The 12,832-nt window shown below is 37.7% G+C and overlaps 2 protein-coding genes across 2 annotated transcripts; both read right to left on the bottom strand.

Moving 5' to 3' along the window:
* Positions 1–2,087: 2,087 nt before the first annotated feature.
* On the bottom strand, positions 2,088–4,206 carry fabp4a (fatty acid binding protein 4a). Its single transcript, XM_084738390.1, has 4 exons — positions 4,050–4,206; positions 3,540–3,715; positions 3,335–3,436; positions 2,088–2,378 (listed from the first exon to the last, which is right to left on the bottom strand). Exons 1-4 carry the CDS (start codon positions 4,120–4,122, stop codon positions 2,325–2,327), a joined length of 405 nt encoding a protein of 134 aa, XP_084594516.1. The 5' UTR covers positions 4,123–4,206; the 3' UTR covers positions 2,088–2,324.
* Positions 4,207–5,806: 1,600 nt separating this feature from the next.
* On the bottom strand, positions 5,807–9,549 carry mrpl53 (mitochondrial ribosomal protein L53). Its single transcript, XM_084738984.1, has 3 exons — positions 9,369–9,549; positions 7,890–8,002; positions 5,807–6,007 (listed from the first exon to the last, which is right to left on the bottom strand). Exons 1-3 carry the CDS (start codon positions 9,461–9,463, stop codon positions 5,889–5,891), a joined length of 327 nt encoding a protein of 108 aa, XP_084595110.1. The 5' UTR covers positions 9,464–9,549; the 3' UTR covers positions 5,807–5,888.
* Positions 9,550–12,832: the final 3,283 nt, after the last annotated feature.

Below are 12,832 nucleotides of genomic sequence, written 5' to 3'. Positions count from 1 at the left end.
TGTCTGAGATAAAACAGGGAGGTGGAGATCTGCCTCATTCCCTGCAGTTATCCAAATAGAGTGACGGAGATGCCTGTGGATCACAAGCACTGCACCTGTAAGTCAATCCGGAGCAGATGTGATCTTTTCTCTGTCTGGCTGTGAGAAAATCACCATGCTCTTAGTGGACTTGTATCATGTACACGCAGGATACCCAGTATTTTGAACAGCATGCGTACAGATGTTAAGATTAGATTAAAACGGGACCTTATTAGATGAATGTGAAGCTTTGGGCTGCAGAGCCTTCAACACATGTATGAGAGCAGCATGGTTTGCTTTTAATAGTCAAGAGGTAAACTGTACTAATCATTTTAGCTGCAGGTACGTATCAAAAGCCATCATACTGGTGAAAATTAATATTCATGTTGACGTGCATCACATTCAGTGAACACAGCACACTATAGGGCCCAGATTTTTTATATATCTGTTATAGTAACACAAATTTATTTAGGTAGATAATGTAGCACAAAATAATGTCAATGTCCTAAACTTCAAGATTCAAGTCCTAAACATGTCATAATTCATTCTTCATCAAATGCAAATTTAACAACAAAGCCTCATATTACCATAATTTTTGCAACTTCAAATGTCAAGGGTGGAAGTTATTGTGTCTCTGTTATTTTCAACTGGTACATTTTGCATAGTGTAGTTTTTTTTTTGTCCACTGCATAGATTTGTATGCAAACAAAAATTATCTTTGTTATCATTTTTTCCAGCTCATGCTCGGTAATGTAATGTTACACCCTTTTTAAAATTTGGGCTTGGGGGAAGGTGGCAAGTATTTTCAAGTCAAATGACTCAAGTCCAAATGATATCGTAAGTTAAAGTTCGGTACAGTTTGGTATTTTTGATTTTGTCAAGTCCTGTCTACAGTCATCAAATGCTCTTCTTCAGACGTTAGCATTAGCTCAAAACATAACTTGCAGATATGCCAGATAATTGCACTTAAGAGAGCGAGTCTGTGGACTTTAGGTCTATAGGTCCAGCACCTGCCTTAAACAGTATTTGGATGTGCATTATTATAAATTGCCCTTGAACAGTTGTCAGTTTTGCCCAGTTAGTCTAAGTTTCTTCTCTTTTTCACTGAATAGGAAAGGATTAAGTGTTGAGTGAATAAAGGAAATTGTACCTCTAACGGATTCAGTGAAATATCTTCGAGGCATTAAAAACATGACCAGCGACACTCTAATAAATCTCTACGCTGGTGACCTTTGCTTGCCGTCCTGCTGCGATATTGTCATCCGCTTGGCATCTCCCCAAAAGTTCAAATGCTGTATGTCCTCAATTACTGCCAGCACCATTGTCCAAGCAGAACAGAACACGAGTGTTGGCCCACATTTCCACCTGTTTCAGCTGTTTTGGCCATTAGGTCCAATCAGTGCTATCGTCTCTCTTTTCCTGTCATGGGAAAGTGGCCGTTGCCTCTGGAACAATCCTCCCTGAACGCACAGAAACACACAAACACTTGACCAGTGGCCAGAGGGTGGGGACGTCTGAGGGGACGACCCATGATGCTTTTTTAGTTTCTCCATCTATGTACAGCTGCCAGTACATGTGCAATGGGAAATGTCTGACCTCCCCAGAAAGGAAGAGGGGATACATTTCCCCGCTGACCTCCCGGCACAATACTCCCAATACTTCTAGAAACAAGTTAACATTCCTCAAGGACTCCCTGCCAACACACATCATACATCATCAGGATGGCTGACAGTTTACTTCTTGACCTTTTAAGTAGGGAATAAGTTTTTGCTTTCATTTTCTAACCAAAATAAGGAAGCATAAAGGCCAAAGTAGCTGGAAAAAGTGACCGTAAGTGGAATAGTTCGAGTAAAATTGACCAAGCATGGAAACAAATCATTAAATTTGGGAAATGAGCCCGTCAGATTAGGCTGTATGTTCCCATTAGGGCTCTTTTTTGCATAGCATTTCTCAGGATGCTTAAATGATTGGAATGCTTTCAAGAAAGTCATATTTGAATTTGGACATTACACCACTTACATAAACAACATTAAAAAGAATTCACTTTCAATAAACTCACAGAGGCACCATTTTGACAAATTCTCATTTTTATTCAAATCACCACAACAATTCCAAATGAAACCAAATGTGTCATGTTGGAGGAACAGAGGCACAGAAATTTAATTTTGGCAACACAGCGAAGATAAAAGAATAGGAAGAGCAGAACACGCCATTACTTTAGTAAGTTTGGTATTAACTTTTGCTCATTGAACTGAGCCTGTCATCCTGCGATGTGTCCGACGACAAGAGGGCTGAAGGGACCCTCATCATGCCTCCTTTACATACATCCTCACTGCGACCACGTCTCCCATTATGCATTTCTGTGGGGGGGGGGGGGGGGGGGGGGGGGTGATCAGGTGAGTCACGAAGATCAAAAGAGGAGCAGTTGGAAAGACAGCGAGGAAAAATTCCTGCATATGTTTTGAGTTTGGGGAAGAACTTCATGCAGAGGTTATTCTTATATAACTCTATAATATATATAATATTTATTGTTAATCTTGCAGTGTATTCCTATTGTAATGTTTGTGTTTAGTGATGCCATCCTTTCAGGGATTTATTGTCTTATGGTATAACTATATTTTTAATTGTATGTACAAGGGTATACTTTGGGTTTTTGTGTTCATAATACTTAATTTTATTGGTTCCCATTTGTTACATTAGGATTTCGTGTTGCACAATGGCATTTTATTTCAGAATTATTTTGTGGGTTTTGCATGTATATGTATATAAATAACTTTTATTTTATGTTACTGTGTTTTTTTTATCCTACTCTAGTCTGAATTTAGTTATCTGTATTTATGTTATATGTATGTGTGGCATGAAGAGACTACATTCTTTATTTCATTGTGCAAAAATATAAAAATATAATGTAAAGCACTTTGGCTGTGGAGCACCTTTTGATATAAGAAATGCAGTTCAAAGTTAATATTATTATTATCATTATTATTATTAATATAAGTAGGCTAAATTACCTTGATAAAATGATTATTTTTACCCTAAGATACAGATTTGTTCTCTCAAGTGGAATGTGGGCAAGAGTTTCCAAATTAGGATTTAGAAAACATACTGCTGTGGGAATAACTGGTCATTAAAATATTATATTTGCATTGGAAGCATATTTAATACAACTTAATACATCAAGAGTGAAAAGAGGCTGCGACTTGACAAAAAAGTGCTAAAAATGCAAGGCATTTTTGCACACGCTAATTTAAGGCATTTGAAAGTTGTAGAAGTCTGCCAACTTGTTTCATTTCAAAATAAAACACCAAATCCTTACCGCTATCAACTTCCCATCTGAGATCTCCCTCTCGATATTCGTCTCCTTGCCATCCCAGCTCTGTTTCTGCACAAGTTTTCCGTTCTCCAGAGTGACCACGGTCTGCAGGGCAACAGAACAGAGACAAGCCAGTTACTCCCGGCACAGAAAAGACCCCCAGGATGAGCTTTTTTTTTTTTTTTATCCCCCTTCAGACCACACTAACCCTTGTCTTCCTGTCGTCGGCGGTCGTCTCTTCGAATGGCTCGTTGAGCTTGAACTTGATTTCAGTAGTTTTGAAGGTGCTCTGAGACTTCATGCATACAGTCCCTTGATCGTCTATGGTCACTACCAAGTTGGGCTTGGTCCGGTTGCCCACCTGCCGGGTCGCAAATCCTACACCTGCAGGGCGGGAGGGCAGGATAACCAAAATGCATTAAATACCAGTAAAAATTAGTAAAATACGCTTAAAAACTTATTTTAATGCGTAATTAGTCCGTTTGATTAATCAAGCTTATTTTTTGTCAGACATTTTTAATAAATAAATGAGAAATTATTATTATTATTGTTTAAAAATATATCTATACATAAAGAAATTGCATATTATTCACATAATATATTTTACATACTGTAGATAAATATATCCTATATAAAATCTATTAAAAAAACAGCATAGGTTACAGTAAATTCACAATTAGAAACTGACAGATCTAACTTAAACTGTTCTCTCTCCTACCAATTGCTTTCATGTAGTCGTCAAAGTTCTCGCTGGAAATCATCTTCCACGTCCCAACAAATTTCTCAACCATGTTTGCGGCTTGTGATGCGATATCCTCAACAACAACCGCTGGAGTGACTCTGGATTCAACTCTCTGCCACTGTGGGAACTGACTCGTTTTTAAAGGGCCAGCCCGACATCCAGCGACGCAGCAAGAGCCAATCACATCCTGCCACGTCACCTAATAGAGCGCTGAAATCCCGCCTCTAGCCTCCCAAGCTAGTAGCATCTGTAACTAATTTGATTTTCCTCATAAAGAGGAGGGTTTTAATTGTATTTTGCCAAAAGCTGTGACATTTTCATGGGTTTTTTTGGTTACATTCTAAGCTAAACTGGTATGTGCTAAAACTCTGCATCATAAAAATTCAACATTTCCATTTTAATTAAGGCAAGAGCATGTCTTTGTGGTTTTTGTTATTGTTTTTGTTGTTAGCATGCAGCAACAACTGTCAAAGTTTCATGGGAGGTATTAGTGTGTGAACTAACCATTAAAAAAAAATCTTATTTATTAAAATTCCCCTTGGGGTATGAATGGTTACCGGTGGCTTAATTAATGGTTAATCAGAAGTTTACTTATGTTTTATATTTCAGTTGTAAGCCATTAAATACACTTGGGTTGCCAGGTTTGGGAAAAATTCCTTTTGAACTGGTTAGATTGCTTAACTACTTATTTTCTACAGATAGACTGCAGGAAATTTAGACCAAACACATATTATCATTTGCAACAGCAGACTTAATGATTAAAACCACTTATTCCCAATGTAATAAATTATTAACATTTGTATTACAGAGTTAATGGTTTGTTAGACAGTGAAGAATCCCATTATCATTTAATAATGGATTAGTAACATAACTGTAATTAGTCTAGAATTATTAATGGCCACTAACTGATGTATGAGGCACAAATCAATTATTATCTAATTAAGCCATTAGTTACAACTTATAAAACATGTTACAGCAGGTGATTCATGCTTACCAGGAAAACTGATGCACATTCCCTGGTGAATACTTTGCACATTAATGCACAAAACTGTATAGCTCTTTCACTGAGCTAACATGTTGCACATGTTTATATTTTTACATATTTGAAATGCATTATTTATTTAAAAAATTGATGTAATAATAATCCATATATGGAGAAAACCCATTATGTTACAGATGCTAATGGGACAGAGGGTAGCTAACAGATGGAACAGGATTTCATTTATCTGTGACTGGGTGAAAGGTTTTTTTTTTTTTCTTTTCAGCGGGGCTGCATCTAAAACTCTGTGCCAAATTACATTTAAGCCTGCTGTGTCAAAGGTTGGAGCTTGCATAATGTTCTCTCAAACGCTGGAATGGTCTCTTTTATCAGGAAAATGGCACATTATGCAAGGACACACCATGACCCGGTACTGATCACAGCACGTTTTTAGCAGTTAAAGCATTTCAATTGATGTCTAATACGGAGGAAATAGGCATAGCAGATGGGGCTAATGTTGAAACTATTTAACCTTAACAATCATAGATACAGAAATGTTTTTTTTTCAATTTGACTGCAGTAAAGTACATGTTTACAGTAAATAACATCTGGTCCTTAGATGGTGGAGGACTATGCATGCATTTCATGAGGAAGAGGAAGTTTTACTTACATTTTACTTAATTTTAATTACATCACAATCAATGTAGACTAGCTTCAGTAAGTCAGAGGTCAATTCACCCCAGAAGCGCCACACTTAAATTAAATACTTTTATTATAAACATCAGAGAGCACACTCATACATACAGGTAAATTCAACACATTTAACATGAGGATCGTTATTTTTTTGCTGCAGTTTTTGCCTGTGGGTCCTTGGCTAAACACCGTGACTGAAACGCACTGAACATCTCTCTGCTGGTCAGCTTTGCTCCCTTCATCACCAGCTTCTCTCCGTCAACTGTAAGTGGACAAAAAAAAAAGACACAATGAGATGACTCATAAAACCACAATGACCGACCTCTCTGTGTGAGGAGTACAAGGTGAAAAGTTAACTCTGAGCAAAAGTCAAGTAACACACAATGGACAACATACGTATAATATTCTGCTGACCTATGGCAGACATTTTTACCTTCGGTAAGTACTTGACTCATTGTGTGAGAGAGACTGACTGCGTAATATCACGCAGTAAACACCACGACATGAAATTCCAAGACTAGGTCATACAGTCCTGAGTTGTAGATAATAGGTGCTGTGATGCATGGTCAGAGCCGCCTTTTCCTGTTTTTAATGAACAAGTAAGGACACCATTGATGCTGGACTGACAATGCACCCTGTCTTTTCCTGTCTTATACGCCCACCAGTACACCACAGTGGTTTCACTGGGTCATGTTCATTTACCTCTAGATCACCACTCAACATAAACATACACGGAGTCCCTGTCCACACCTATAGAGGCATTTAAAAAAAAAACAGCTTTTTCTTTGCATCTGGGCCTTTCATCCACACACAAACAGCAGTAAAAGTTTTTGTTTTTTTTTTACTTTCAAAAGCCAAGTCCAGCCAAGGTGAAGACATTTAAAAACTCAGTTTTCAGTGTTGTTTTGTTGACAGGGAATCCAGAGTTTTGGACTTAAAGCATCAGAGCGTGTGCCGCTGTCTCTTGTGTTTAACGTCACCGTACGCTGTTATCTCCATGGTTACCCCGTTTGGGGACATGAGGGGATGTGGAGGATGATGAAGGGCAAGAAAACATTTGAACGATCGGCCGGATCAGCCTCAGTGAAGGACTACATCCGTATGTGGTAGGAGCAACAACAAAAATGAGCCCCTGTGGATGCCTGCTGTACCATCTTCCTGACTTCAATTGGACCACTGAGACAAATTTAAGTTCTCTTTTTAGTAGAGTTTTGACAACAACTGACAACTGAGAAAACGGTCAAAGTCTCATATTGGTCTCAAATTGAGCTCATATATGTCTATGACCAGATCTTATTATTTAACTTTTCATTTGCTCTACATGAGCATGAACTCAGAGTAAGAGTTTTGATATTGTGGAGTATTTGAGTCTGTTTTTCTTTAACATAATCCGCTTTAGGTATCACTTAAGCCTTACAAACACAATTCCTTTCTAGTATGAAAATTATTTGTGAAACTCAGCTATTTAAAAAACCTATACAAGTTCACACATCTGAGTAAACAACACAAGCTGGTTTCACACTGCCTCAGAAAGTCTCAGTGACCATGTTTACATACATAGAATATTCTGTTTTTGCCCTTACTCTGAAAAAGAAAATATTCCATCTAAGCTGTTTACATGGCTAATGAAAACGAATCCTCCTCCAATTTTCCTGTTTAGATGCAGCTGTGCATATTTTCATTGATGTAATAACAAACGTCCGATGGCTTATTTCATATCCAAAACATACCAAAGCATATCCAAAAGCTTGTTTATGTCCAGGTCTTTCATACTGTTCAAAAGTAGGTGTGTTTCTCCTTTTTACCAGAAGTGCAGCCTTTTCTTTTGGTTTGTTTACAACACACAGAGCTGACCGTAAGTGTCGTAAACTTTAATAAAAAACCCAACTGAGACAAATATTTGGAATGTGTCCCGTGAGTGTTCCTAAAACTAATACTATCAAAATATCCCACATGTCCTAATCTGACATTGGGAAAAATGCCTTATTAAGAATATCCAAACAGAATATGCTGTTTACATGATCTGTACCAAATTCTGAATATTGTCATATTCTGAATACTTGTGGAAAAATAGTGTGCATGTAAACAAAGTCACTGTTACACAACTTCTTGCACATATTTGACTGGTGTCAGGTAATACTTACCATAAGTAATATCTATAACAGGTTCAGACTTGTCATGCTTCACGGTGGTGACCACCTCACAGTTCATGTTGGTAGCTCTGGCCTTCTCTGAGCCCACCATGGCCAGAAACTCTCTGTGTGGCAAGGAGAGCATAACTCAGATTGATCACATTATAGTGATGGAAAGTAACTAAATATATTTACTTGAGTGATGTGCTTTGGTACAATTTTGAGATACCATTTTATGCTACTTATCACTTGAACTTCACAGTTAGTAGACACAACAGTTCACATAAACGGCTTACATTATGCATCATACAGAAAAGACTAAAATAATTTGTATTTTGGATTCTATTCAAGTTCTCTGCAGATATCAGGAGGTTAAAGGCCCTAAACATTACAGAGTCCATCAACACAGTTTTTTTCTTATTATTTTGTTTGATTAGAGCTGATAAGAGAACTGTGGTTGGGAGAAGTTACACCTTAATTATTATTTTGGTTATCTCATATAATAGATCATATTCACAGGAACCATTTTAAAATGTAATAGCACATTACCAATGATATTAATTTAGGTCCCATTATGTACAGTGCAGCAGAGCCTTTCCAGTGAGCCAACATGCACAATAGCAGCACCCTGACTGTGTTTTATCAGAATGAAACAGAACCTTACATAGTATCACTGATAACACCTGTTTTTACACTACTATGTCAAGTCAGATTGTTTACACACATACACACACATGTAGAGACAACACTGATTGCAATATGGACAAGTGCAACATCCAAATCACAGAGGATGCAATTTCAAAGTAAACTGTATGCCAAAATAGCATAATAATAAAGTGCTGTAGTGCTGCAGAGATGTGCTGACATACAAATCTTGTTGTCCAGATGTAAGAAGACATATTGTTTTATGTTACCTCAAAAATGTCTCTTTATCATGACTGTTGTAATACAAAAATGATCATCCCCACTATTCGTGAATCATATTCGTAATATCTGTCAAAATAATCACAATATGATATTTTTTTCCTATACTGTGTAACCCTAATTATGACAAATAGACTATCACTTCAATTCCATCTGTTTCAGCATTTCGTGCTAAATATTTAAAAAGTTTATATTAAATTTCAGACAGATCATTTTAGACTGTCAGACAGTCAGTATGGCTGAACTACACCTTTTCCCTCAGCAGGTTAAGTATGGTAGAGAGGGACAGGGGTATTGTGCCTATCATTGAAAAGAAATATCATCAAGGTAAAATCTTTCAGAAACTCTCTCTACAACTACACCCCATTCTTCAGTCATCCGAGTTAGATAACAAATTATTAGCTAATTCGACAATACAGCTTAACTAGCTACCTAACTAAACAGCTAGCTAGCATACTCAGCTAGCTCAAGGGGTGACTGCTGTGTAGAAACACTGTCGCTAACGGTTTATCCACAGTTCAGTCACTCCCAGACACAAAAATATTTGCTTAAACACACACTTCTTACCGTGTGGACCGGACATTAGATTCGAACGGAGAAAGCTGAACGGCTATTTTCTTCACAGTTTTCAACACCACGGTGGCTTTACTGGAAACTGCCATGTTTTCTGTTGTGACCTCCGTTGAGTCGTGTCTAGAAGGGAACTCTAGAGTCGCGAAACTCTCGCGAGATTTATGCTCGTTCCTTCTTCTTTGTTTATGTTGTGCAAAGTAATTGTGTTTTATGATGTAACAGTAGTGCAGTTAAGCTCTGAGCAGGTTTGGAGACAGACAAAACTTGGTTATATCGTGGTTTCGGTTAAAATTATAACTCTCGCGAGATCTTTCCCAGGTCTAGGGTTCCCTCCAAGACGCGACCACTGCGTTGTGGCAGGCAGCGGTGCTTTCCGCGTAAAGCACTAGAGGACGCCAGAGGATAAAGAACTCGGCAGTGTTGGGCAGGTTACTGGGAAATTAATACAAATAAGCCTCAAAGTGCCATTAACTGGTATGGTTACCGATACTGTATTACTTTTTGAAAGACTTAGATATCATGCAAAACAACACATGCGGTTATCGTCAAGGGGAAAAATATAATTTTACTTTTGTCTTATTTTGAATGCAAGGATAACAATTAATGCACTATTTCAAAGTTTTTTTTTATTAGGGAAATCTCATATTCATAAAGCTACATTTCTTAACTCAATCTCATGTTTTAACTGTTTTTTTTTTTTTGTTCAGTTAGTTTTTTATTGCTACTGATGTGGCTGTTGCTATATTATTACTATTATTATCATTATTATTATTATTATTATTATTATTATTATTATTATTATTATTATTAGCATTATTAGCATTATTATTATTACATTTGTTGTTATTAAATGGACTAGTATGATTCATTGTACAATCTTATCTTATAACCGTCACTAATTGACACATAGATGAACAGTGGATTTTAGCCTATTTGATCCTAAAAATTCTGTGATGATGATGATGATGATGATTTAGATTATATTTTGTTTGCCTGTTAATTAGTTTAATCTATATTTAATCCTCGGTTATTTGTTTTTTTTAGTGGTTTATATTTGAACCTCTACCCCCACAGTTTCAATAACTTGTAGGCAGGGCTCCTGGAAATCAAAAATGTGTTTTTCTTCCTTACAATCCTTCAAAATCCTTGACAACATTTGATTTGCATCTTGTATGTGCTCTTTGAGGGTTGGTGCATTAAAATTTGTGAGGTGAGGCGTGAAATTTATTGGCGGCAACGCTGTGTGCCTTATGTGAAAAATGCCTTTCAAACATGGGCTCCAGCAAAGGTGTTGTCTGTAGTGAGAACCGGTGTTTTGGGTGTTGAGTATCAGACTACTGTTGGGGTTTCTCTTGGTGTCAGTGATGTACCACCACATTCCTGCTCACTGCTATAATGTCAGGTGTCTACGTAAACAAACAGTGATAGTTTAATATCAGAAGTAGTCCACTATTAACAGCCCTAATATAGGAAAATTTCAAATGCAACACAGTTCGAGATATGTAAACAGCAGCCTCTCGTTCACAATGACATGACAAACCTCATTAAATCAAACTCACAAGCAAACTGACTGTGGCACCTTCCTCTAATCATCTGACAAACAATGTCACAGAGCAGAATTACATTATAAGAGGACAAGCGGGGGGGTCTGTCAGCCACTAAGTCAATAAAGGAGGTGCTGCACTCCAAATAGACAATCAAACAGACACATCTCATAATCAAATAGACGAAGATGGGAAACGGTCCCCAGCTAACTGCTGCTTCCTGCACTCAGTAGATGAAGAAAGGTCAAAAGCCTGTAGGGCTGTAAAAGACATGTCAGAAATGGAAATGCGTTTGAATTTTGACTGTGTTTGCACTTCAGTCAAATGTAATCAGGGCATGAATTGCTTCAGTGAAATAAGTAAGTGTCTGTGTGTAATGGAGGAGTTTGCAGCATCGAATCAAAACAACAATTATGCACTTTTTGCAAGGGAAGCATGTCAAATTAGATTTTCACACTGGAGAATATAACCTTGAGTTTATGTGACATTTTGGCAGCAGCTGCAGGAAATGTAAGCTCGATATATTTTTTCAGTAAACTGATTATTAAAGTTAGAATATGAAGGAATGCACCGTTCAAAATCGGCTCCTCCTCCCCGACCAGGAGAGAAACAACAGCTTAACTGAGGGAGCTAAAGAGTGAATGAAGTGAGGGAGCAACAAAGCAGTGAATCAGAGAAATAAAATGTTATTTTCTGACTGTTTCACAGCATACTAAAAACATTGAGAAATCAAATGTTGATTTCAAGGCAACTGCATTAACTATATTGTTGAGGTTTGAATCAAAGTCAGATTTTTAATTTTTGAAATTAACCAAACAAAGCTGTGTCGACCTATAATTTTTTGTTGAGATACTTTACTTTCATTCTTTAGATAAGCTTTAATCTTTTAGTTTTAGAAACCACCGAAAATTGTATTTTAAAAATTGTTCAGAGTGAGCTGTGAGTGGAGCCGCAGCAGATTTTTCTGATATTTTTCTGTCTTAGTAAATGACTTGTTTTGAAAAAGACTCCAAAAAAGAGAACCAAAACACCGCATAACAGTTATTTCATCTACACATTTCAACTTTAGCATTGCACTTCCCTGACCTCTGGTCACTGTAGTTGGGTATTTATAGCTGTGCTGTACAGGGCGTGTGAAGAACAAATGTGTTATTCTCAGATCAGCACACCCGAGCTCATACAATTTATCCTAACTTCAACACGCCTCAAGTCTCTTTCCTGAGCGGCCGACAGTCCGACCCAGCCTGTGACAGTCGGACAGTGGAGGCACGGGGCTCTAAATTTAGACATACAGCTACTGAGAGGCAGAAGCATTTCCTATACACTTCCCACACCCACACACACACACACACACACACAGAGATACTTATTTAGTAGTTGTGCTGTACAGCAATAAGAAAGTGGGGAAGAGGGCGCACAGAAACAATGAATGCTCAGGGGAACTGCTGACCTCAAAGAAAACAGTGGTATTGTGTTGGTGCAGGAGTTCATCTACCAAGTTCTCTGCCTGAGCGCAATAATAGAATATGAAATGTCCTTTTCCTTATTATCTTACAAGGAAACACTGGTGTTTAGGATGTTCTGCTCGCATTCTTAATGCTACTCATATGACCAGAGTCTTAGACACAGAGCTGCTCCTCGGTGAATGATTGTACCAATGTATGTGAGAAAGAGGTTTCTTGGGAAATACTGCTGCATTTACTGTTGGAGGAAAGGTATTTCCCCCTTGGGAATAATATGCAGGAAAGTGCCACTTTGGTAGCACTGCATTCATTATACAACAGGCACTATTCAGGTTCTGCCTCCCTAAGGAACTCTCAGAAGTCCTCAGGGTGTCTGCAGTAGTGTGGTGGACATAAATTTACGTCACCGACTAAGACTGAGTAACATGCTTTTAATTATGTCTCAGTTGTT

The sequence above is a fragment of the Lutjanus erythropterus genome, chromosome 16, assembly GCF_056507025.1.
Source record: "Lutjanus erythropterus isolate fLutEry1 chromosome 16, fLutEry1.hap2, whole genome shotgun sequence".
Lineage (NCBI taxonomy): Eukaryota > Metazoa > Chordata > Actinopteri > Lutjaniformes > Lutjanidae > Lutjanus > Lutjanus erythropterus.
The sequence above is the reverse complement of the archived record's forward strand: the minus strand, read 5'-3'. Positions and strand labels throughout refer to the sequence as shown.

Excerpts from the sequence above, each read along its gene's own strand:
- fabp4a (XM_084738390.1), bottom strand. The coding sequence starts at position 4,122 with ATGGTTGAGAAATTTGTTGGGACGTGGAAGATGATTTCCAGCGAGAAC. Across the intron at positions 3,716-4,049 it reads CGACTACATGAAAGCAATTG|GTGTAGGATTTGCGACCCGG; the intron begins GTAGGAGAGAGA and ends CCCGCCCTGCAG. Across the intron at positions 3,437-3,539 it reads CCGACGACAGGAAGACAAGG|ACCGTGGTCACTCTGGAGAA; the intron begins GTTAGTGTGGTC and ends GTTGCCCTGCAG.
- mrpl53 (XM_084738984.1), bottom strand. The coding sequence starts at position 9,463 with ATGGCAGTTTCCAGTAAAGCCACCGTGGTGTTGAAAACTGTGAAGAAA. Across the intron at positions 8,003-9,368 it reads TCTAATGTCCGGTCCACACG|AGAGTTTCTGGCCATGGTGG; the intron begins GTAAGAAGTGTG and ends CTTGCCACACAG. Across the intron at positions 6,008-7,889 it reads TGTTATAGATATTACTTATG|TTGACGGAGAGAAGCTGGTG; the intron begins GTAAGTATTACC and ends GTCCACTTACAG.